Raw genomic sequence first — 26,893 nt, forward strand, 5'->3', positions numbered from 1 at the left:
TTTAAAACAAAATTGCTCTGGCTCATCAGCCCCACCCAATGTGGCTAATGGAAGTTGCAGTCTAATATCTGGAAGAGGTCAATCACTTGCAAATATCCAGAGCCCTGCCACTGCCAATAAATCTAAGAAATTGCCATCCCATGCATTTTGAGTTTAAGACACCTTTCTTCCACCAAGGGAGACCTAGTACACTCTGGCCTACCAGCTTTGCAGGTCAATGGCATGTTATGAAAATGAGAAGCCCCTTGAAACTGCTTGGGGTAAAGGCCACTTTTTCTGAGGGTGATGCATGACCTCCCGTTTCTCGTGGCCTTCATGGGTTGTGTCTGGAAGCAGTGATCCCTGTGTTTCTAATTGGCACACAGGAAAGATCTGCTGTCTTTGGTGTCCTTCTTTACATGAGCCACAATTTGCACTGGAGATCTGATGGAGAAGCTCTACTCAAATATAGGGGACCATAGCCAGGTGGGGAAGAGAAACAATCTCCCAAACCTCTGGAACCAGGCTCATTTGAACTCATTTTTACAAGTATTCAGAAAAGGGCTAAGAACACACCCCCATTCCTTCTTTAGACACCAGTCTTTGAGCCATAAGCTAGCAAAACGGTCATCAGCATGGCAGGTGGGCTGTAGGACCAGGATGTGGAACCTGCAGACCTCCAGAAGTTGCTTGAAGACAGCTCCCATCACTCCTGACTATGCTGACTGAGGCTGATGGGAGAGGCGTCCATTCAACAACATCTGGAGGGTCCCCACCCCTGGTGTAGGTGGAAATAAAGCAACTTGTGTCCCCAAGTGGCAAATGTTAACAGTATATGGTCTCGGGTGGTCCCTTCTCTGCTTCTGGTCAGCTAGCAACTCAGGCCATTGGAAATCAACCCTTCTCCAGTTTGCATGGCCCCACTCTAGACTCCATTTCATGGTCACACTATAGAATTATGGGAAGAACCGGCTGTTCCATGTAAAGGGTGGCTGAACTGTTCTCACCTGTATGCTCCAAGGTTGATGCAGCTTATTCCTAAATTGTACCTGGACCTGATGAAGCCAGGCTGGATTTCCAGTGCTCTCGTGTAAGCTTCTACGGCTTCCTCACTCCGATCTCCATTTGCTAAGGTTGCACCGAGGCGGTTCCACAATGAATAATCCTGGCAAACACAACGGCAGCTTTCTAGTATTGGTGCAATCCTTGCACATATAGCTTTCTCTCTCTTTTTGCCAGCAGCCTCAAATTAATGACTGGTGGAATGGAGGGTGAAGGGGGTTGAATTGGAATTAATTGACTTTTCCATTAACTGGCATAGAACATGAGAACATGTCTCGTAGCTGTGGATAACTCCCTATAAAACAACTTTGATTCATTTGCAGGCCAGTCAGAAATGGGGCAGGAATAGAACTTCTTGAAAATGGGACTCTCTCCTTGCAATTAATGTTTCTATTTCAGGCACCAGAGTATTAACGGCAGGAGTGACAGCTCATTAATGCAGGCCCGACTTTAAGAATAGACAGAAGAGGAGAGTGTCAAAAGCCTGTTAATGCAGAAGTGTAAAACTTACCTCAGGCCGAACTGTGAGGGCAGCGCTGAATGCATCTATTGCTCTGTTGAATTCTCCGTTCAGGTGGAAGAGCACGCCGAGTCCTGTTTGTAAGTCCGGGTCTATCATCTCCCCATTCTGATGGGCTCCCTCCAGGTATAGCTCCTTCACCTCTTCCAGCAGTGAACTGGAATAAGAGAGCAGCACAAGACAAAGGCAAGTGTAACATTTTAAGAGCAGTGAAGGATTCGTGAAACGGCCATCATATGGTCCATTCTTTTTGCCTTGGGTGTGTGTGAACCCCGCTGAAACCAGTTCTACAAATTCTCATATGTCAGACTGAACAGGCAGAGCGTTCCACCAGGCCAGAGCCAGTGTTGAAAAGGCCCTGGCTCTGGTTGAAGCTAATCTAACTTCCTTAGGGCCCGGGACCACTAGGGTGTTGCTATTTATGGACCTTGAGGCTCTCCGTGGGGCATACCGGGAGAGGCGGTCCCATAGATACGAGGGTCGTAGGCCATGAAGGGCTTTAAAGGTCAAAAGCAGCACCTTAAATCTAACCCTGTACTCCACCGGGAGCCAGTGCAGCTTGAAAAGCACTGGGTGAATATGCTCCCATGGCAGGGACCCCGTGAAGAGCCTCACTGCTGCATTCTGCACCCGCTGGAGTTTCTGGGACAGCTTCAAGGGCAGCCCCGCGTAGAGCGAATTACAGTAATCATTAGTATTATTAGTATGCCTCCCATCATCTGCAGATCTCAGGGCAGTTCACAACATTAAAAAACCCACAAAATGCATAGTAAAAATAAGAATAACAACAAAGCCCAAATCCCCCCTCCCACAACATGTTCAAAAGGGATGTCAATCAGCCCAAGGCCGGTTGAAAAGGAACGTTTTTGCACGGTGCCTAAAGGTGTATAATGAAGGCACCAGCCAAACCTCCCTGGGGAGATCATTCCACAAAAAGGGAGCCACCGCAGAAAAGGCCCGTTCTTGTGTTGCCACCCTCCAGACCTCTTGTGGAGGAGGCACATGAAGAAGGGCTTCAGAGGATGATCTTGGGGTCCGGGTAGGTTCATAGGGGGAGAGGCAATCCTTGGGGTATTGCAATCCTGAGCCATTTAAGTTGTAGTCCAATAACATATGGGAACCCAAAGTTGAGAAAGTCTGGTCTAGGATGATGGGAGTTTTAGTTCAGTAATACTACTACTACTACTACTACTACTACTTTTATTTATACCCCAACCATCTGGCTGGGTTTCCCCAGCCACTCTGGGTGGCTTCCAACAAAATATTAAAATACAATAATCCATCAAATATTAAAAGCTTCCCTAAACAGGGCTGTAACATCTGCAGGACTTTCTTAAATTACTGTGACTGCTTTTAAGAACTCCCAAATCTATTTCGTAACACCCATTTATCAGACCTTCTGTTACCTTTCTTCTGCTGCCTTGGACATTCTCCTGGTAAGTGCCGGGGATCCTTTTTTACTCCTGACGATGTGCTTGTATTTAGGATTCTGCTTGATCCAGTTTCTTAGCGCTTCATAAGCCTCCTGCTGGTGGCTGGTGTTTGTAAAGCTCACAGCCAAGGCCATCAAGGCTTTCAAGTTGTTTGGCTGGAGCTCTAGGCACCTGAAGAGAATAGCAGAAACCCGTATTAGTTAGATCCCTCTCGATGCGTTGGCATAAGGCCTGCTCATTTGAATGCAACACTTAAGCTGAGCCAACAAAGGACTTCGCTAACAAAATATTTAGACATTTATTATTTTTTGGTTTGTTTATAATTAACAATGCAGGTTTACTTGGCAGCAGAGTCCCAGTCTGCAGACTTTGGCTGCAATCCTAACCCCACTTAGCTGGGAGTAAGGTGCATGGACTTCAGCAGGACTGAGTAGACATAATTAGGATTGCCCTGTCAAGTATACATAGGATTTCAGACTTGGCTTAACCATCCTTGGTTCCTAAAAACCACCTCTAGTGGCAGGCAGTGAAGTTCACATAACAACTGCTGACCTCAGTATCACCACTGGAATCAGAAGATGCATCCTAGCAATTCATTGGGGTCCAAATTGGGCATCTTAAGGTCAAATGATATGACTATCCAGCCTGGGATGGATGGTGGGATGGCTTTGTTTGTAGATTTATAAACCACTTCACAACCAAAAGTGGTATACAGTAAAATAAGATAGAACCAGGGCTGCCCCCTCCCCGGCCAGAATTTGCTGGAACTCAGTTCTGGAACCTCGCAGGTAGGCGACAAAAGAAGTCAACAAAAATAAGAAAAAAAGACGAAATTGTGTTTTGACTGTATATGTTAAAAATTGTTGAAACTTAATAATATATATATATGAACAAGGGTAAATTCCGGCACCTCTTTTTGTAGCAAAAAAGCACTGGATAGAATACAAAACATTACAAACTCAGCAGGGTTGTATCCAGTGCTGCACAAGCCTACAAGCCCCCTTCGTAAATGGAAGGTTTTTTGGGTGGTGTTGGGGTGCAGGATTCATGCGCATGGTTGCTTCCCACCCCTCCAGTTTATTTATTGTATGCCGGGAGGGAACCTGTGAAAGGGCTACAGTAATGGAAGCATTGTTAGATAAACGGATTAGCTTATTAACACAGCTAATATCATTAGGTTTGGAGAGTATATACTCAGTGTGAGGAGAAAATGAATATGACGCAGCTAACTTTCTGAGCACAAGCAGAGAATAATAACTAGCATTAGAAAATGTGGCACGACCGTTATCTGCCTAGCACTGGAACAGAGGCAGCAGCAGAAACGATCACCATATACTTAACATGCGGTTGTCGGATTGAGTTTAGCTCAATTAAGGAGCACTTCTAATGAAGAGATAAACTTTTAGGAAGTGCGCAAGTGCCAGGAATACCAAGCAGGCCTCCTGTTTGCAGAGTTCCTTGGTTGTGTTTGCCCGACGACATTGCCTTTTCCCACGTTCCTATTTGCTTGATTCAATAACATACCGGATTAAGTTTTGCAGATCCCTTTAAGGATACATAAGCCTCTGCGCTGTGTGAGCTTAAATATTAATAATAATTGTTTCTGCACCAAGGTGGCTCAAATTCGGCACACCACGGTTTCACACCAATGCAAATTAAAGCAAACTTACATTTACTTTGCATAATTTGTTTTGATGGGGAGGGGCAAGGACCAGGCATTGTGGCCAGTCTTTAATAAAGAATAATAATAATTTATTATTTATACCCCGCCCATCTGGCTGGGTTTAAAGTCTGTCTTCCTTGCCTTAAGGATTAGAAACTTGACTTCTTCATTATTATTATTTTTTAAAATTATAGCCGAGATTCTCTATGCAGCAATTAACACCATTTACCTTCGGGACGCGGGTGGCGCTGTGGGTTAAAGCCTCAGCGACTAGGACTTGCCGATCGAAAGGTCGGCGGTTCGAATCCCCGCGGCGGGGTGCGCTCCCGTTGCTCGGTCCCAGCGCCTGCCAACCTAGCAGTTTGAAAGCACCCCCGGGTGCAAGTAGATAAATAGGGACCGCTTACTAGCGGGAAGGTAAACGGCGTTCCGTGTGCTGCGCTGGCTCGCCAGATGCAGCTTGTCACGCTGGCCATGTGACCCGGAAGTGTCTGCGGACAGCGCTGGCCCCCCGGCCTATAGAGTGAGATGGGCGCACAACCCTAGAGTCTGGCAAGACTGGCCTGTACGGGCAGGGGTACCTTTACCTTTACCTTACCTTTGGAGTGCAACAATTGCTCCCTGCTCATTTTCATTCTCAGCTTGTGTTGTCCCAAGGTACTGCCAGGCCTGCAACATAAAAATGGTAAGATTACTGAACAGCTGTGTTTTGAAAGGACTGCAATACCTCAAGGACTTACTCTCCCCATATGAGCTGACCTGACCCTGCAATTATGATCTGAGGTCCTTCTTTATGTGCTTCCTTCCAGAGGGTGACAACATGAGAACGGACCTTTTCTACAGTGGCTCCTCATTTGTGGAATGTTCTCTCCAGGGAGGCTCACCTGGCACCTTCATTGCATATCTTTAGGGACCAGGTGAAACTGTTTCTCTTTAACCAGGCCTCTGGCTGATTAAGATTCTATGCCCCTTTAACTGGGTTTGTGGGAGGAGGGTTATTGGTGTGTGTTTGTTTTCTTATGTATTTTGTGTTCTCATTTCGTATTTTTATGTTGTGAACCACGCTGTGATCTTAGGATGAAGGGTGGTATACAAATTTAATAAAGAATGAATAATAATAAGAATAATAATAAAAAGTTGCTTTGCAAGTCATTTTACAAAAGTACAGTCCAGAAAAACCAAAGAAATACAAGCAAGAGTTGAAAATATCATTTGGGGGATTTTCATTGTGCCTTACAGACATCCATACAGCTAGTGGCCAGGAAACAAATCAAAAATACCTAAGTGTGACATAGGAATTAACAACAACAACAACACAGTGGTTTAATTTCATTGTACACAGGTTGTACAATGACAATAAAGGTATTATTACTGGTACCTTGGTTCCCAAATGGCTTAGTTGTTGAACAAATCGGCTCCCGATCGCCGCAAACCTGGAAGTGTTTTTGTTTGCGAACATTTTTCAGAAGCCGAACGTCCAACGCAGCTTCCGCTTGAGTGCAGGAAGTTCCTGCAGCCAATCGGAAGCTGCGTCTTGGTTTTTGAATTGTTTCGGGGGTTAAACGGACTCCTGGAATGGATTAAGTTTGAGAACTAAGGTACCACTGTAACAACAACAACAACAACAAGACACCAACAACAAGACACCACTTATTACCCAACTAGGCTTTTAAACTGTTTACAAAGTATAAAATTAGTTACAGAAACATTAAAGTATAAACACTCGTAAGTGAAACTTTTAGGAAAGCAGTCCCCTTAAAACAGCAGAAAATTAAAACAGGAGACTTCAGCTGAGAGCTCAAAGGTGCGTCTTCAAAAGCTGGCAGAATGCCAATGCATATTATTTAACTTTACTAAATTTGTATACTGCCCTTCATCCAAATATCACAGCTTAGGCAGTTCACAACACAAAATACACAAGAAACAAAAACAAAACCATAGACAAGAGAAGTTAGGCTATCCCTGTCCAGATAGGGGCACAGCTGGGCCACCAGCCAAAACCGATAGAAGGCACTCTGTGCCACTGAGGCCACCTGAGCCGCAAGTGACAGCAAAGGATCCAGGAGTACCCCTAAGCTGTGTACCCTCTCCTTCAGAGGGAGTGCAACGCCAACAAAAGCAGGCAACCTCCCATCCAGTCTTATCTGGATTGAGCTTTAGTTTGTTGGCTCTCATCCAGTCTTCACATGACTCCTGGTCAAATTACGCCAATTACAACATCTGATGCAACCGAATATATATTGCAGATTAGATTAGATAGTTTATTACGGCCATAGGCCCATGTTCAATACATCATACAGCAAAACAGATAAAACAGGTATAATAAGATAAAATTAATTAATTAAAATACGTTTAAATCAAGTACATCTCAAACCGTAAGTTCTTTAGCTTGTCTCCTGACCCAGAAACTCCCCGGCAAGAGTTTTGTTGCTGCTGCTATTATCCGTTCCTGAGCCAGTTTCACTGAGCCAGTCGAGATAACAAGGAAGTAAAACCATTTAATGATAAAATAGGGCAGTAAAACAATAAGTTAAAACAATAAAAGGAAAATAAAACTATAAAATGGTGAGAGCAGCTGCCTCGCCCTGCCTCACAGGTCGGTGGCCATTTTGAATCTCAATATATATTGCAGGCTTTGTACTGGATGTGAAATGTGGGTTATCCTTCATTTGTACACTTTCCCCTTTTAACAGAATGGTGTATCCCCATCCAGCTTGAAAGTACTGGAGACATCATGTCGATCATGATATTAAGCATGACCGCTGAAGGCTTTATTTCCATTACAGTGGTACCTCGGGTTACATATGCTTCAGGTTACATACACTTCAGGTTACAGACTCCGCTAACCCAGAAATAGTGCTTCAGGTTAAGAACTTTGCTTCAGGATAAGAACAGAAATCGTGCTCCGGTGGTGCAGCGGCAGCGGGAGGCCCCATTAGCTAAAGTGGTGCTTCAGGTTAAGAACATTTTCAGGTTAAGAACGGACCTCCGGAACGAATTAAGTACTTAACCCGAGGTACCACTGTATTAGCAAATAAGTTCAAGCCAACGCATTCCAGTTTCAGAATATTAACCAGAGCGGATACCTCGGAGTCGTGAGGATCTTGGAGAATAGCAGCTTCCAGGTATAAGATGGCCAGGGGCAAGTCCCCCTCCCTCAGCTTCTTGAGGCCTTCCTCAAAAGCGCCAGGCCAGTCTTTGAAGGGGTTCTCTGTATGAAAATAATAGCCCTAGGAGAGAGAATGAGTGTGGTGACATTGAGGCAAAGTACCTCAAAAGGTGAAAACAGCCTAGAATTAAATTGCTCATTTCCTGCACCACTTGAAAACAGCTGAAGGTCTTGGTGGACAACTTTATGCCTATTAAAGCAATGGTAATAAATGCCTGTGCGAAATGGGGTTCGATTTTTAATTGCAATTTAATTCCTGCTTTCATTTCTAATACAAATAAGAATCAATACAAATATTTAATGCGGTGATAGGTCATCTCCCATGTTCAACCACAAACCCACAGACCACTTGAATGAACTTCCGTCCTGTCTTTTTTTTGCAGTACATGAGCATAAAAAGTTGATTAAATAATATAATAAAGCCTTTGCCAACTTGGCGAAGCCCTCCAGATGTTTGGAAACACAACTCCCATCAGCCCAAGCCACAGCAGTTATTTCCAGCAGCAGAACTGGATGGACTCACTCGTCCTCTTTTCAATCCTTTTCATGCTCACATTACATACTCTTTGAATAAGGCCCTGCAACTCCTCTCCTCGTTGTCTTGTGAGTTCCCTCACTAAATGCCACAGAGGAGAGAGGCAGCAGGCACCTTGGGACCACTGCCATGTGGCGGGCGGTAACCTGCATCCCTGGTTTGGTGCTTAAAAGCTGCCATTGGAACAAATTAAAAAGGCATTTGCCAAATTATTTCACCCTCCTCTAGCTACTGGCAAGGACTTTGGCCTAGTCAAGCTTCCATGGTTGCCCCTGGCAACCCAGCGGCCCTACAAGCCTTCTCTCTCCACAACATCAGCGTTACCTTCTCATTAATGGAGACGGCTGCTTGGCCTTGTGCTTCTTGGCTGTCGGAGATCCAGTTTCTGCGAGCCATTTCTTCCCACTCTGCTTGCATCTTATCCCAAAACTCTGTGTCTGACTAGGGAGAGGATAAATCAAAAGGAAAACAAGGAAAGCAGGATTTAAAAGAGGAAGAAAAAAGTGTGTGCATGAGAGAAAAACATCTTTCAGCTTCACAGCATCTTCTGTTTTTATTTTTTCTGTTTCCAAAAGTGCAAACTCTGAATACCTAATGCCTCCAGCTGATCTTGGTGGATATTCATCCCAGGCCACCTGTTTAAAACGGCAAATAAAAATGCAAAGTAATGCTGATGACTACCTGTTGATGAGAGGGCAGAAGTCTTTCAGGTGAGCAGTCAAGGGAGGAAGAATTGAACATTACCAAGCCTGAACATTTGCATACACAGTACAGTCATCAACGGATGATTTCCCAATGCATTTTTAAAAATTATATCTACAGTGCTCATGACAGCACATCTGACTCTCCCCTCCACCCTCACGTTTTCATCGCTGCAGCCTTGCAAAATAAAACAACAAAACAAGGTCTTGCAGCACCGTAAAAAGGGTACATATTTATTATGATGACACAAGTTTCTGTAGACTACGGTCGATTTTGTTACATGCATAAGTCAATGAAAGTTTATACCATAACAAATTTGTTAGTGTAGGCACCACAAGCTACCGGTATTTTTTTTTATTCTTCTTCAGCAGCAGAGTAACAGAACAACCACTCTGGAAACCTTTATGAATGAAGTAGGTTGGGCAGGGAGAACATGACTGACCTACTGTCACCCAAACAGCTTCATGGTTCAGGGGGGATTTGAACCCAGTACCAACCCAAGGCTCTAGCCACTATGCAATGCTGGCTTTCACCTTTTTTCACTCCATGCAACTTAATGAAATGCCACACTGCAAGCTCTGGGATGCATGAATCTGTCAACTTCAGTGCCTCACTTTCCCAGTCTTAAATTCAATTACCCACATTTCCAAATCCGTCTGCACTGTCCTCATGAAAATTCATCAAAGCAAATTTCTCATAAGGTGGACATTTGGCCAAATATACACAAATTTAGCAAATGTTGCTAAATAATATTCCTTAATATAATGTAGGGTTTCCATATGTCTGGACATACTATAGTCGGAAGCAGTGCCTGGGCAGAAAGCGGCAAAATGTCTAGGAAAATCCGGACGTATGGCAACCCTTGTTGGCAGTGGCATTTTTGCTGATTTTTCTTTAAAATAGCTCAAAAACGTCACTTTTGCCAAACAACCTCAACAACCCCCCCCCGAAAGCTCTATATAATGCATTTTTTGTATGTTCTCTTTGCTAATATTTGCATGCTTATGCACACTTCACTCTGGTATCTTCTTCTTTGGCAATCATTCGTAGCTGAGTAAGATTGTCTTCCATAAACACGCTTTTAACAATGAGTCCTTAAGTGACTGTGGAGGCCAATTCTGAATCCACACGTCCTCCCACAGTGGGGACATTGGTTTCCGGGCGGGAGTTGATCACGGTGTGAATTTGCCAAGGGTGCCTTCCTCTTAGCTCATTTCTCCCTTGCGTCCTGAGTTCTAGCGTCTTCAAAGCCTATGACACCTTTGGTAAAGGCTGTTCTCTCTCACCCTAGTATACCCATTCTGGGACACATTACTTGGCTGGAGAACTGCACTGCAAAGGTTGGAGAAATGGGAAGTTTGCAGGATGGCTGCGTATCATTTCGGGAAGTCCGAATTTGACCGTTAAATGTGAACTGAATTGAATTTCTCCTCTCCCCCTTCTCCTTGATTGCTAACATTTTTGGTGAGTCAGGGTATGCCTGAGTTTCGGGAGTTGGGAAGGGAATGAGAGGGAATAGAACCCCCAGGATTCCTAAGAAGTGGGGAGGGGGAGGAATTGTTGTTGTTGTTTAGTTGTTTAGTCGTGTCCGACTTCGTGACCCCATGGACCAGAGCACGCCAGGCACTCCTGTCTTCCACTGCCTCCCGCAGTTTGGTCAAACTCATGCTGGTAGCTTCGAGTGGTTTACACAAAGCAACGTCTTGATTTATTTTATTTAACAAAACTTATATACAGTACTGCTTGATTGTAGTAGAACCTCTAAGCAGTTTACAAGGAAAATGCAACATTCATTAAAGGATTCTGATAAAACTAAACATTAAATATATGTCAAACTCACATTGCCCCAATCACTTGACATACTGACTGGGGTGGTGGAAGTTCAACAGCATCGGGGCGGGTGGAGGCATCACGATGGGTTTGTTGTTGTTGTTTAGTCGTTTAGTCGTGTCCGACTCTTTGTGACCCCATGGACCAGAGCACGCCAGGCACCTCTGTCCTCCACTACCTCCCGCAGTTTGGTCAAACTCATGCTGGTAACCTCGAAAACACTGTCCAATCATCTTGCCCTCTGTCGTCCCTTCTCCTTGTGCCCTCCATCTTTCCCAACATCAGGGTCTTTTCCAGGGAGTCTTCTCTTCTCATGAGGTGGCCAAAGTCTTGGAGCCTCAGCTTCAGGATCTGTCCTTCCAGTGAGCACTCAGGGCTGATTTCCTTAAGAATGGATAGGTTTGATCTTCTTGCAGTCCATGGGACTCTCAAGAGTCTCCTCCAGCACCATAATTCAAAAGCATCAATTCTTCGGCGATCAGCCTTCTTTATGGTCCAGCTCTCACTTCCATACATCACTACTGGGAAAACCATAGCTTTTACTATACAGACCTTTGTTGGCAAGGTGATGTCTCTGTTTCTACTAAAATTCAGCTAAGTTGCTAGTCTTAAGTGACTTGGACTTTGCAACACCTAAGAAATATCTAGAATCTAGAGGTAATTTAGCTCCGAACGCTACCAAACCGTAAAGGCAGGGCAGGCTCTGTCCGCCTGCTAGTGAACATGATTTGGTTTGAATTCACAGTCTGACAGTCCTCCCAGGGGCTTATCAAAGAGCAGTTCAAATAAAACTGGACTATGCTCTCTGCACTTCCTCCTTAATAAAGTCCAAGCAATATAGTTTTATGTGGGCACTTTGGGGAACAACGTGAGGTTATTGTGTCTGTTGTCTGCTTAGCTCTGCTTCTCCTGGATGCAAAATGAAAAAGGCAAATCATAAACAGGATTGTCTTAAATCACCAGCCAGAGCCCCAGGAATAATCCATCAGCATTGTGGGTACTTAGAATTATAACTGCTTGCTAATTAAAGTTTGGCAATCTCAACAACCAGCATCCACAACACAAACACTTTGCTGGTTCAGCTAACATCCAGATTCCCTTAAAGATTCATCATGTTACATTTTGGGTCTGGGAGGGATGTTTTCACTTTGCTTTTGCTCTGGTTATTAGTGCAGCTGAGGGCACATTAATTCCATGTACATTAATTCAATGGCTTATTTTAAAATGTAATCTGAGGTGCTTCCTTCCCTCCCCAGCCTTGATCTTGATGGGATTTGGTCCCCCTGCTGCAATTAGTGGTGGAAAAAAGCTGCCCGGAATTTTTGGAGGAAAAGGGTTGTTTCAAATGTGCTTTAAAAGGCATAGTGTGTATGCAGCTTTAGAGAGTTTAAAAATGCACACAACATAATATGATAAGATGCAAGGAGATGTTATATTGTGTATCCCAGCCTTGTCCATCCTCATGTTTTCCAGCAGTTTTGGACTAAAACTAAAGTGGGCTGGGGCAAATGGAAATTATAGTCCAAAACATCTGAATAGCACCAGGTTGCTGAAGGCTGGCATACTTTGTAAACATAAAATAATACGTTAACATAGACAAGGATCTCTAGTTTTTCTTGACTGTCAGGACAGAGCCTTTAGAGTTATAAACTCTGGTTTCTTTTCACATGGCATGTGAAACTCTCAGTTCTACCTAGCTCTGCAAGAGCCCTCTCAAAGTCCAGACTTGGCAAGGCGAATTCATTCAGATCTGCATATCCCCGTCGCGCCTATGCTAATTCACTGGGCACTTTGATTTAATTTCAGGGATATTCCATCCAAGCTGCACCACTAGAGCTGGATTCTGCTTCTCTTCTTTGATCCAGGAATAAACAGCCAACTGAAACAACTCCTCAGCAGAAGGGCAACTGGTCCGAGGTCTCTATAATTAATGTTTCTTCTCACACACTGAAGTTGGGTTTCTTTAGCCAAAAGACCTTTATCTTGCAGGCAGCATCTGTTCCCCGTGATGCTGGATTTGCTGTAGCTTAGCCTGCATTTTGCTGACAACAAAAATTAACTGTTACAGAGAATTCCATGAAATGAGAGTGCAGGGAAAGCTGCCCCCTTCTGAAAGCATCCTCCTCTGCATGCAAATTTACAAATAAATCTGGGGCAGGAGGAGGGCTGCAGACCATTCTCCATTCATGAAAACATATAGCAGTTGGTTAAAAAGAGAAAAGAACCTCGAAGATCCTACGTGATCTGTAGAACCTATGTACCCGAAGAAAGATGGAGAGCTGTTTTTCAATTCATCTGTGCTCCTTGAATTGTGCATGGAATAGAACTGCTGAAATTAGAAAGAGCATGTTCAAATAAATCCATTATCCTCTTGACCTTGTGATGTATGTAGCCTTTGAAGGTGGTGAGTTGCCTGGATCACGTCCAATTAATCTCGAGCTTTGCTAATATATTGACTACTAGCTGCTTTGCATTTAGCATTGCATGGGAATTTTAAGGAACAAAAAACACCCCCAGCACAGTCTTGAAATCTGTGGTTAAAATCAATGCCGTTTGGATAAGTTCAACCCACCACCTTAATTCAAAATGGCGTCCAACTGTATCCAAACATGGATGCAAATCTACTCCTTGATCTCAGGAACAATCATGCAAAATTTGGTTAAAATCAGTTGCCTCTGGTATAACCCAAGATGTATGTCACACTTGGACACAGATTAACCTGTTTAAGTCTACACAACACTGCATGCACTCAATCTTAAAACACTTATAAACTGCAGACAGAGCTTTTCCACCACACCCAGCAATATATTTTCTCTTCCTCACCCCCTGCTTTTTTTGCTCAACAGTCAGACTGGATAAAGGTTCTGGTACACTTGAAAGCTTGCTCACTACTTTGTGACATTTTCCTCGGTTTTAATAAATGGATTATGATACTGCTGCTTTTGGATTTTTCTTTTCTTTTCAAATGGATCAGGGCAGCTACCCACAATTTTTATCTGGATTATGTCTGTTTCACAGAATCAGCATTCAAAGAAGCAAATAATTTCTGGTTCAGCTGCTACATTCTACATACAAGGTTCTGGTTCACACATAACACTAAGTCACAGTATAATAAACTATGTGTTAACCACAAGTTGTCCAACAGATCATCAAAGTAAACATGGCTTGCTTCTCAAGGTTGGTTTGTGTTTCAACTGCTCTTGCTTCATATATTTGTAGTGTGGCAAGTGACTGGGATAGGACGGACAAAAAAACCATGGTTAAGGATGGGTGCTGGACTCATGTGTAAAGCCAAGCCATAGCTAAAGCAAACCAAAGTTCACAAGTCAACAAACCATAGCTGCAGACTGTGGTTCATTAGCAGTAAAAAAAATCACATAGCTAAGCTGCTGAGTAGGGATCACACATAACACCAAGCCAAGGTTTAATCAGCCATGGTTTATTGTCATATGCAAACCAGGCCAGTGTTTGTGTGTGTTGGAGGTAGGGTGGTAAGACAAAGGTTACATGCCTCCCCATCTTAATTCGAGTGAAGGTGCTGAGACATGCCCTCCAACATGCCGCAGAGGAAAATCGGGGAGACGTTCCCACGCGATTCATGTGACTCACACGAAACATGGTCCCCCAAAACACGTGTCTTTGGGGGGCTACGTTCTCAACAGAGTCAGGTGACTCATGTTGAGTACACTTCCCCCATAAAATGAGTTTCTTCTGAGGCCACCCTCTTGCAAGAGCCAAAATGAGACATTCTGCGATTCAATCAGAAGAACAAGTGGCTTCTGTAAATTCTGGGGTGTCCTGCTCAAATCAGGACAGTTGACGAGTGTGTTGAGATGGCATGAGGATATAATCTAAGTAGGCCTAATCATCAGAAAACAATCAAATCATAGCCTTATTGCCCTTTCAGTCATACTGCAGTGGCAATTCAATACAGCTGATCTTCTTTTCATTTTACACCCCAAATTTAAGTAAGCTGTATTTTAATTACATTCCAATCTAATAGCTGCTTCGCTCCCACTCCCCACCCACCCCTGGCCATAATATGAATATGTTTTAATTATCTCTCTAGGTGAAATGTTTTAGAGAAAGGATGCTATTAAAAAGAGTCTCTTTACTTTGTGCAGAATGTTTCATAATTGAAAAGCATAGCTGCCAGCATTTTAGGCATATTTGAAGCCTGAGTTTTATTCAAAAGAGAAATAAAGTCTCCTCCCCACTCCCTGCTAAATAGCCAGAAAACCCACAAAAATCACATGATCTGTACTAGAAAACAAATTGTGGGTTTAAGGAATAATAAGAAAAAATACTTAGCATTTATATAGCACATTTCAAATGTTCAAAGCACTTTGCAGGAATGGCTTCAATAACACCTTATTATTTTATTTATGATTCATAAAGCGCCATTACTCTGCATTAGTCTACTAGGAGCTGGCAGTGTAAATAATGCTTAACGTGGCCCTGAAACACAGGCAATGTATAAATGTCACTAGTAATAGGGCTGATCTGGATTGGGTTTGGATCTGCCCACCAAAATTGGAGGTGTGTGTATCAGTTCCACCCTCCTAAATGTCAACTTCCCAGGGGAAAAAGAACTCTGCAGCCTCCAAAGTGAAGCTCAGCAGATCCACAAAGCCTCAAGGTCCTATTGTGTTCCCAAAGACATTGTTGGGAACATCATGAGGTCTAGATGCTTTCACCTCTTCTGAGTCTTCTTGCCAGAGGTCAGACTCTTCCTGCCAGCTGTGCCACTCGGATGATTCAGTGAGGACTAGCACAAGGCAGTGCACAAGGTCCAGCATGCAATTCAATATTGGGAATATCAAAGAGCCATTGTACACAGAAAGCTAGCATGTCAGGGAGAAGGCTATGCAGACCGCCTTTCCTGAAAAGCTACTTTTCCAAAGGCATTGCGGGCACTTCAATCATGTGACACCCAGTGACAGGCAGCAGAGCCAAACCAGAATTCCCTCAGAATTCCACTCAGCAAATTTGAGGGTTTCCTAAAAACACACACCCAACAACAGAAACTGGTGTAACAACTGATTTCTGAGTAAATGAATTTCAAGAAAAGCTGTGCTTCTACTACTGTGTTTAAGCCTGTGACATCTTTGTGTTTAAGTAATAATAATAATAATAATAATAATAATAATAATAATAATAATAATATATTATTTATACCCCGCCCATCTGGCTGGGTTTCCCCAACCACTCTGGGCGGCTTCCAACAGAATATTAAAATACAATAGTCTATTAAACATTAAAAGTTTCCCTAAACAGAGCTGCCTTCAGATGTCTTCTAAAAGTCTGGTAGTTGTCTTTCTCTTTGACATCTGGTGGGAGGGCGTTCCACAGGGCGGGCGCCACTACCGAGAAGGCCCTCTGCCTGGTTCCCTGTAACTTGGCTTCTCGCAGTGAGGGAACTGCCAGAAACCCCTCGGAGCTGGATCTCAGTGTCCAGGCAGAACGATGGAGTTGGAGACGCTCCTTCAGGTATACTGGACCAAGGCCATTTAGGGCTTTAAAGGTCAGCACCAACACTTTGAATTGTGCTTGGAAACATACTGGGCGTTAACTTATAAGTTAACTTCTACCTGAAAGAATGCATCTCTTGACCAAACTCTCTATCTTTTTTGTAAATAAAACTGTTCTTCTTTGATCAACTCCTTCCCGAGACACTCTGAACTGAAGTTTCCCTCACATAAGACAAGGCAAGATAGCCTGTGGTAAATTGTAGAAATCCATTTAATTGTTGTACTGTGCAGTGGGTCTGCTATATTTAATTGGGGGCAGTTAGCGGGGTCAGTCTGCTACACATCCCATGCCTGTTTGCATTCTGAAGTGGTACAGTCCTTGAAGCGCTGTCACAAACAGTTGTCCTGAATGGGGAAACAGCTGCCCAAGGCCTGTGCGAATTGCTGAGAGTTTTAGTCTTAGTCAATGCTCTGACTTAACTGCCTAGGTTTTGCCTTATGCTTTTCTGAAAATGTCTCCCTAGGCACAGTCCAGATCTCTTAGTGGCCAGGCCCAGCCTTTTTGCATTGAACAGAACAGGGACATTGTCCGGATCCCACTTAGGTCCCTGAAAATAGTACAGTAAAAATTCATCCCAAGCCACATATAAGCTGCTAAATCATTTCACGTTGTGCTAAAAGCCCAGCTTTGGAGTATCAGGGATGCTGTCAGTCAAGGGGAATGTGAATAGAATGGCAAAGATCTTGGAGGAAAGGCTGAAGGCAGATTGGCAGAAGAAGATTGGGAAAACAGAGCCACAACACCATCGCTCAGTCTTTTGGAATCAAGCTGGAGATAAACAAGCAAATGCAATTGCATAAAAATGAGAGAACAGCAGTTCTTCCTCACCTAGATTTGCCGCCGTTGGTTGGGATAAATGGTTTTACTGCATGCTGCTAATACAAGAGACTTCTGGCTGAGCTCCTGAGACCACACACAGAATAAACTTATCTTTCAAGGCTCCTTCCCAAATTCAATTTCAAGGGAGGATTTGGAGCAGATCTGTAGTCTGACATTGGTTGTCAGGACCGATATTTTTTGTGCTGGGGTGTGTGTGCCTGGGGTAGGGCACCCTTTGTAAATGTGAAACAAAAGAATGTGAGATCCAAATATCCCAGCACAGCAAGGGAAACCTGTGTGTATAACCAGGGTCCGAATTGCACAGCTGATTTGAGTGTCTCTCTATTTGCATCAACCTCGTGATCCTCACCAGGGACTCACACTGAACTGGCTGGGTGCATGTTTCAATGGGTGTGTGTGTGTGTGTGTGTGTGTGTGTGTGTGTGTGTAAGGTTCGTTCCCCCTCTTCTCTCTTGCTTGTGCAACTCTCGTTGCCCATTCTCTCTGGGCACTTCCAGACGGTTGATATTTTCGAGTGGGATTTAATCGCATACTGACAAAGAGAGGTTACACAATTATAGTTGATTTGGTTCTCTTGCACAACCAACTCTTCCCACCTCCCCAGCTTACAAAAAAGCAGACTTTGTAATAAGGAAAGTGAAGGGGGAATATATTGGAAATGGGGTGACAATTGCTCCATGTGAGGTTTGAGGTTTTGTACAATCCAGCAGTATATAAACTTTATGAAATGAACAAATACACTTTAAAGATCAAATATCTTCTCGCAAACAAATCAGAATGAACGCTCACTAAACAGCTAACATTGCCTAAAAGGTATAATAATAATAATAATAATAATAATAATAATAATAATAATAATATATTATTTATACCCCGCCCATCTGGCTGAGTTTCCCCAGCCACTCTGGGTGGCTCCCAATCAAGTATTAAAAACAATACAGCGTTAAATATTAAAAACTTCCCTGAACAGGGCTGCCTTCAGATGTCTTTTAAAAATAGGATAGCTACTTATTTCCTTCACTTCCTTCACAATATGTGGAGGAAGCAAGTTGGTTGTGCAAAAGCTCCACCCAAACTTTAATTGTGCAACCCGAACTTTGTAAAATGTGATGGGATCCCAAAGAAAAATTGCAATGGTCTGAAACCACCCTTCTACTGATTGGGGGGGGGTCTGGTAACCTGCTGTGAGAAATACCTGAGATTAGGTCTTTTGCTCACCTAGTTACACATATGTTTTTTGAATATTTACCCCAGACTCAGATGAATGGCTAGCAAGAACACTCCTGTGCTTTAAACTGTTTATGCTAGAAGCTCCCCTTTGGTGGCACTCCTAAGCGCATCTACTTGAAACCATGTCACAGAGAAACATGCTGAGGATCACGCCATTATTTTTCCAATGGAAACACAATCACTTTAGCTCCATTTAGCTCAAATTGCCTAATGCCAGGTTGTGCTTTTGTTGCATTAAACAAAAGGCTGCTTTGCTAGATCGACTTCAGGTGGGACATTTTCCAAGACGTCAAACAATACCTCAACAGCTGCTTTCGCTCTTTCAAATTCCTCCTCCATAGAATGATTTCGTGAGAGGAGGGCACCTCCCCAACGTTGCTCTTTGGTTGATCGTGCCTAAAAGAAAAAGTAAAATAAAACGCAGTCAGCACAGAACATTATTTGCTGAGAGTCAACGTCGTGCATTAAGAGCCAGCACAGCCAGACGTATATCCATAATGTATATTTAATGCAAATGGCTTCTCCCACAAAAAAACCCTCTGCGAACTGGAGTTTACCCCTGACATCTGGATTGTTCCTCAGTCCTGCCTCCTGCTTTGTCCTCTAGTGTATTATTTATTTAAGCAACTTTTTAAATAAAACTGATCTCTATGCAGTACACATAAAACTGTAGTTCTGACTGTTAGAATTCCTGCGCCATGATTGCAGTCATGGGATTTTTGTCTTTCACACGACAGTATATGTTTTGACTCCACAGAGTGGAAAGTGACGGAGATAGGATGTTTGTGTTACTGTGTTCCATGAAGTGGGACTATTGTGCTTTGTCTTTTCCTCTTTGCTGTCTGATGCTAGAGAGAGAGGGAGCCATGTTGCAGTGCTCCGTGTGTGTTTATATGTAAATAAAGTAGATTAGCCAAAATGCTGAGTTGCTGAGGTCTGTCACGCGCAAGTTGCGCAAACTCTGCGGATCTCTAAGTGTGCCAGTGTCGGTTGGCATCGGTTGATGTGATGTTCGGGATGAAGAAAGCTTATGAAGCTTCCGAACGAAAGACCAGGAGGGAGAGTACATGCCAGTCGGGCATGTGTCTCTGCCAGGGTCCTACTCGAGTGTAGGCTGAACTCCTGACACTGACATGTCCAAAGGCTTCTGGTCCCTGGCTCACCTCAGCTGCCCATGGCCCAACCCTGAAATTGTGAGAGAAGATTTTGAGTAGGCAACTAGCCCAGAAGGAAAACCTTCAGCCCCAGGTGGCTACTCTTTTGCTCCTGATCATAGGCTCATGTCATGGACTGGCTGGAGAGGAGCAGTGGGAGGTACCAGCTGGAGAACCCCCAGGGGAGGAAGGCTCAGAGCCAGGGGGTTGGTGGTGGGATGGCGATATGTGGTCAGAGGGAGAAGAGGGAGCAGACTGCGAGAAGGAGATGTCGGAAGCTGAAGAGGCAGCAGGGTTTAGTGAACAAGCTGAAGCTGGGACAGAGAGCACTCCAGAACCTAGAGGCAGAAGAGGAGGGGAGTCAGGAGACTAAGACAAACTGCTGAAGAATCCAGGGAGTCCCCCCCTCCTGCTGTGACCAGCTCCCCTTCCCCCTGGTCTCCCAGGACACACAGAGAAATGAAAGGAGCATGCCTGCTAATCTGCTTGTGAAAATTATCAGAGATCGCAAAGAAAGGAATATACAATAACAACAAGAAGAGAAAGAAAGTAATAAAGGACTATCTGGATTGAACTGGATAGAACTGTCTAATTAAAGCAGTAATATAAGTGATGTCTGGACTCGTTCGGAGTTTTGGACTCGTGCGGAGCTTGATGTATGGGTACCCCCAACAAAATTTAAAATTTGGCTGTATAATTTGGAACTAATGTGATTTGGATAATGTGATGTGATTGGCCTGTTAATTAAAATTAATTTTTTTAAAAAAAGAGAAATGAAAGGAGCAGAGGAGAGATTGGTTGCACACACAGTCTCCAATTGCTCGGAAAAACCCCTGGAAAGGAGGGGACTTAGGCAGCTGTGGGAAGAACCTTCAGTCCTCACAACTGCCACACTGGGAAGAGCTGCTGGGATCACTAAGCCTGCACTGTTTTGGTTTCTTTGAATAAAGAGTTAACTTCGCTGACACCGGCGATTTTCAATTGCTGACCTTCACTTGACGCCATTTCCTTGACGCCAGCGCTTAATGGCGGATTTCTCCCGGAGCTCCGGGAGAGATCTGCTTCGTGGGTTCGGGTCCTGCAGCCACGGCGGAGCGGGGACCCTCAAAAATCACAGGCGCGTAGCCTGTGAACTGGAGACTCGGCGGGCACCTTTGCGCCCCCCCGACGTTGTGAAATAGCCTTTCTAAAGGCTACGAAACAGCGGAGGGTGTGTGGAGCGGTGCTGAGAGTCGCTTCTACCCAGCCTGCGAAGTGAAGCCGCGTCGCCATTAGCGGAGAGCGCTGACTTCTTCCGGTGAATTTGGATTAAAAGACCAATTTTCCGTGAGTAGGATTGAACTCTAAAATATAATTGGACGTTAAAATTAAAGAATTTGGGCACCGAGACGGACAAGCACTAAAAAGGAAGTCTGCTTTCCGTTCTGTAGCAAGATCAAAGCGAAAGGCATTCAAGCTGTAACTTTCTGACAGGAGAGTTTTGCGAACTAAGAAATCCACCACCAAGTAAAGAACTCCCTCCCCCGAAGGCAGGGGGGGGGGGAAGAAGACGTTAAAGTGCTTTTCTGCCTGTTCAAAAGAAATTGAACTGTTTATTGCTGCTCCTTCACCTGGGGGTCGGACTGCCGGAGAAAAGGAACCGGCTAAGGACTGTTGTTACAAGAAGGTTAAAAAGTAACGGTAATATTGACTCTAGCTACTCTCAACTTGAAATACGTTACTTTGTTGCACAGTAAAGTTATTTGCAGGACACTATTGATTTGGATCTTTTAAAAAGAAAAAAGAATAATTGTAAGAGACTAGGAGGGCTTTTGTTTGTTTTTTGGAAGGAGTGGGACTAATTTGAAGGCAAGGATTTGACTTTACGCCCTCTAGAGGATTTGTGAATAGTTTCAGCAACAAGTGGAGTTTAAAACTTGAGATTTTCTTTTTCTGACAGCTTAAGAGTGTGGGAATGACCTTGAGTGAAAGACTTTGTTATGGCAGATGGTAAAGAGAAAGAGGACTCACAAGAAACAACCTTGAGATCTGGTAGACAATACAAAGTTGATCTTTCTATGCAAAGAAGGGCTTCTGTATCAGGAGCCTCTGGAACTGCAGCTGTCTCAAAGGCAAAAGTGAAAATAATGTCTTCAGAAGAAGCATTTGCTAAGGCATTGGGGAAAATAAATGACTCTTTGGAGGAATTAAAAAAGCAAGGCGCTGAAACAAATAAGAAAATTGAAGAAATCTCTGGGAAAATCGATTTAAATACAAAAAGTATAACTGACCTTGGGAACAAAGTGAACTCTAATGCAGAAGCAATTGGGAAACTGCTTGAAGATTCATCTACAACACGAAAGATAGCTGAGGAAGCTAAAGAAATTGCAACTGCTGCCGAGGAAAAATTTCCACCGGTGTACAGGAAACTAGATGAGTACGAGCTGGCACTTTCTATGCAAGATATGCAACGCAAGGAGAGGAACCTAAGGATTAGACTTGTGCCGGAAAAGGAAGGAGACAACTTGGTGGACTACTTGACAAAAGAATTTTCTGACTTTTGGAAGCAGGAGCTGGATAAAGAAAAATTTAAGATTGAGAGCGCATTCAGACTGGGAACAAGGCAGAGGAAGAACAGACCCAGAGACTGCTTAATAACTTTAAGATCAAAGGAGGAGAGAGACAAAATACTGAACCTGCATTATCAAACAACCCTTCAAATTGAAGATTTTCATATTGAGATTTTTAAAGACATTCCCAAAAGTATTTTGGATGCAAGAGGTCCATACAAGGACTTGGTGACACTGCTGAAAAGGAACTACATACCATTCAGGTGGGAGTTTCCCCAAGGCTTGTCTTTTAAATACAAGGGGAAGAAAAGAAGAATAAAGACAGTGAGTGATAAAGACAAGTTCTTAGGAGAACACGAAGAAGACCTACAGAAAGAGACGTTTCCAGGACAAGGACACCCTTCAAGCAAGGGACCACTAGATACGGACACGGAACCACCGACAAAAGACGAACAACAACTGGGAGCTGTAGGAGGAAGTAAATAACCCCATCATGGCTCTGCAACTTCTAACCTGGAACTGTAACGGTTTAAACATTCCCAGAAAAAGAAAAAATATATTTCATGCTTTAAAGAAAGACCAATTGGACTTGATTTGCTTACAAGAGACTCATGTGACAAGAGCACATAGAAAATTATTAATAAATAAAAGATTGGGACAAGAATTTATATCTTCAGACAGAGTTAAAAAGAGAGGAGTGGTGATCTATGCAAAGGAAAATTTGCAACCGAAACAAATTTTTAAAGATGATCAAGGAAGATATTTGGCAATTGAAATTCAATTTCAAGGAGAAAAGTTTTTGATAGTGGGAATCTATGCACCAAATGAAGGGAAAGCTGAATTCTTTAAGAAGTTGCATGAGATTTTGATGGATTATATGGATTACAATTTAATTATGATGGGTGACATGAATGGAGTAGTTTCAACAAATATGGATAAAGCACAAAGACAGGTAGTCACAAAAGACGGAAGACTACCAAAAACTTTTTTTGAAATGACTGACAACATGGACTTGATTGACATCTGGAGAACAAAACACCCATTAGAAAGAGAGGGAACCTTCTTTTCTGAAGCCAAAATGACATGGACACGGATTGACCAAATTTGGGTGACTAGCAGTATGGCGTCGAACATAAAGAAAGTGGAAATCTGCCCAAAAACCTTCTCCGACCATAACGCAGTAAAGATGGTGATGAAGCAAACAACAACTGGCTCCTTCAGATGGAGAATGAATGACACCTTATTTAGAGACGAGGAGATTTGTAAGAAGGCCCAAAAAACTCTGAAAGATTATTTTGAAATCAACTTAAGGACTAAAGTAGAAAAAAGAATAGTATGGGACGCAAGTAAAGCCGTGATGAGAGGGTTTTTGATACAACAAAATACATTAAAGAAAAGAAAGCAAAATGAGAGGAAAGAGAAAATCTTGGAAAAAATAAAAGAAGGGGAAAGGAAACTAAGATTGAAGCCAAAATCGCAAGAGATTTTAAGAGAAATTAAATTGTATCAAACACAATATATGGAACTGATGAATCAAGAAATAGAATGGAAAATTAAACAAATGAGACAGAAGACTTTTGAATCTGCAGATAAATGTGGCAAGTTATTGGCTTGGCAAATAAAGAAGAGACAAAAACTCAACACGGTAACAAATATAGAAGTGGAGGGAAAGAACATATGTAACCCAGTGGAAATTAGGAACTGTTTTCAGAGCTACTTTAGACAACTGTATACACAAGGGCCGCAGAAAGAAATGGACATACAACAATTCCTCGAGAAAAATGGGCTGAAAAAGATTTCGCAGGAAAGTAAGACAATTTTGAACCAGGAGATATCAGCACAGGAAATAGAAGATGCCATTCAAAGCATGACGTTGGGCAAATCACCTGGACTGGATGGACTGACTTCCAAATATTACAAAGTTTTGAAGGAAGGGTTGATACAACCTTTGAAGGAAGTCTGCAACGAGATCATGGAGGGGAGGAAGGCACCCGATACGTGGAGGGAGGCCTACATCACACTTATACCAAAGACAGAGACTGAAAAGACCCAACTTAAGAACTACCGACCCATCTCGTTACTAAATGTGGATTACAAAATCTTTGCTGATATTTTAGCAAAGAGATTGAAAAGAGTTCTGATGGAGGAGATTCATGGGGACCAAGTGGGCTTTCTCCCGAAAAGGCATTTGTCGGACAACGTAAGGAATATAATTGACATTTTGGAGAAGTTGGAAGTGAATATAAACACTAAGGCTGTTTTGATATTTGTGGACGCCGAGAAAGCCTTTGACAACATATCTTGGAGTTTTATGTTGAAGAACCTCCGGGGGATGGGGGTAGGCCAAGGGTTTGAAAATGGTATAGGTGCAATATACTCTGAACAGAAAGCAAAATTAATTGTAAATAATGTGGTTACAGAAGAGTTCAAGATTGAAAAAGGGACACGTCAGGGGTGCCCTATCTCCCCACTACTTTTTATATCGGTCCTGGAGGTTTTGCTTAATATGATTAGGAGGGACCAGCTGGTTAAAGGGATCCAGGTCGGAGCTAAACAATACAAACTGAGAGCATTTGCAGATGACCTAGTACTTACATTACAAGAGCCAGAAGCTAGCACGAAAAGAGTTTTGGAAATAATTCAAGAGTTTGGTCAAATGGCAGGATTTAAATTGAATAAGTTAAAGACTAAGGTATTGGAGAAAAATTTAACACAGGTTGAAAAAGAAAGGTTTCAGAATGAGACGGGGTTGACTGTGGTTAAAAAAGTGAAATATTTGGGTATAAATATGACAGCTAAGAATGTGAACCTATTTAAAGATAATTATGAAAAAACTTGGACAGAAGTGAAAAAAGATTTGGAAATTTGGTCAAACTTGAAGCTTTCCTTGTTAGGTCGAATTGCAGTTATAAAAATGAATGTATTGCCAAGAATGTTGTTTTTGTTCCAAGCATTACAAATAATGGATAAAATGGACTGTTTCAAGAAGTGGCAAAAAGATATATCTAAATTTGTCTGGCAGGGCAAGAAGCCCAGAATTAAATTTAAGATATTAACGGATTCAAAGGAAAGAGGGGGGTTTGCCCTGCCAGACTTTAAACTGTACTATGAAGCGGCAGCTTTCTGCTGGCTAAAAGATTGGCTACTTCTTGAAAATACAGACATTTTGGATTTGGAAGGTTTTAACAATATTTTTGGGTGGCATGCATATTTGTGGTATGACAAGGTTAAAGCACATAAAAGTTTTTAAAACCATATTGTCAGAAAAGCACTATTAAATGTCTGGGTCAGATATAAAGATTTGCTGGAAAACAAAACCCCAAGGTGGCTGTCGCCAATGGAAGCTAAGGCAGTTAAAAAGTTAAATATGGAGTCGAAGTGGCCAAGATATTGGGAAATTCTGGAAAAGGAAGGGGACAAACTGAGATTGCAGAGTTTTGAGAAATTAAAAGGGAAGGTGAGAGATTGGTTGCACTATCACCAAATAAATGAAGTGTTTAAATTGGACAGTAAAATTGGTTTCCAGGTGGAAAAATCAAAATTGGAGACTGAATTGTTAGAATCCAGTACTAAGAATTTGTCAAAAATGTACAATTTGCTGCTGAAGTGGAATACACAAGATGAAACGGTTAAATCAACTATGATTAAATGGGCTCAGGACATTGGTCATAATATTTTGTTTGCTGATTGGGAAAAGTTGTGGACTACCGGGATGAAATTCACGGCATGTAATGCCTTAAGAGAAAATATTATGAAAATGATTTATAGGTGGTACATAACCCCAGTCAAGCTTGCAAAGATTTACCATTTGCCTGATAATAAATGTTGGAAATGTAAAGAAAAGGAAGGTACATTTTTTCACCTTTGGTGGACGTGCCCGAAGATTAAGGCATTCTGGGAAATGATCTATAATGAACTTAAAAAGGTATTTAAATATACCTTCCCTAAGAAACCAGAGGCCTTTCTCTTGGGCATTGTCGGCCAAGGGGTGTTAAAGACGGATATAACTTTCTTTATGTATGCTACAACAGCAGCTAGAATACTCATCGCAAAGTACTGGAAGACACAGGATCTACCCACACTGGAAGAATGGCAGATGAAGGTGATGGACTATATGGGCTTGGCAGAAATGACGAGCAGAATCCGAAACCAGGGAAGAGAAGCAGCGGAAGAAGAATGGAAAAAGTTCAAGGACTATCTAAAGAAATATTACAAAATTAATGAAAGTTAGAATGATGTTGGACTGGAAAGTAAATGGTTACTATTAGTAATGGTTAAGACAAGGAGAATAAGGAAGATTAACTTAAAATTAAAGTAAAATAAGGGAAGATTTGCTGAATAATTGATTAGAATCTGGAATACAGAAAAGGGAGGCATGAGGAAGTCGGGGAAGAAAGGTATATGAAATTAAGATATGAAATGATACTTGTTTTTTGTTTTGTTTTTGTTTTTGTTTGTTTATGTATTTGCTGTTTTTATGTTATGTTTGTGTGATTATAAAAACTGTTTAATAAAAAATATTTTTTTTTAAAAAAAAAAGTCAACAAACCCTCAGCTGAGGGGAACATGCATGATGTCATTCAGCCCTCAATATTCAACAGAAGCCCATGGATATTTAAAGGCTGTCTACTGCAGATGCTATCCTGTCTGCTGCAGTTGTCACCCCATTACAAAATCTAGAAGAGTTTCAGCAGC

At 42.5% G+C, this 26,893-nt stretch overlaps 1 protein-coding gene across 3 annotated transcripts in view; it reads right to left on the minus strand.

Moving 5' to 3' along the window:
- PEX5L (peroxisomal biogenesis factor 5 like) overlaps nucleotides 1–26,893 on the minus strand; it is a 187,437-nt gene that overhangs the window by 5,326 nt on the left and 155,218 nt on the right. For all 3 annotated transcript variants that reach the window (XM_053390619.1, XM_053390620.1, XM_053390618.1), the window contains 7 exons: nucleotides 18,796–18,891; nucleotides 8,686–8,802; nucleotides 7,744–7,887; nucleotides 5,256–5,326; nucleotides 2,968–3,165; nucleotides 1,553–1,718; nucleotides 987–1,144 (listed from right to left, as the gene is read on the minus strand). In XM_053390619.1, coding sequence (XP_053246594.1) covers nucleotides 987–1,144; nucleotides 1,553–1,718; nucleotides 2,968–3,165; nucleotides 5,256–5,326; nucleotides 7,744–7,887; nucleotides 8,686–8,802; nucleotides 18,796–18,891 — 950 coding nt within the window. The remainder of the gene's footprint in view (nucleotides 1–986; nucleotides 1,145–1,552; nucleotides 1,719–2,967; nucleotides 3,166–5,255; nucleotides 5,327–7,743; nucleotides 7,888–8,685; nucleotides 8,803–18,795; nucleotides 18,892–26,893) is intronic.

This window comes from Podarcis raffonei, chromosome 5, assembly GCF_027172205.1.
Source record: "Podarcis raffonei isolate rPodRaf1 chromosome 5, rPodRaf1.pri, whole genome shotgun sequence".
In the NCBI taxonomy this organism is placed as follows: Eukaryota; Metazoa; Chordata; class Lepidosauria; order Squamata; family Lacertidae; genus Podarcis; species Podarcis raffonei.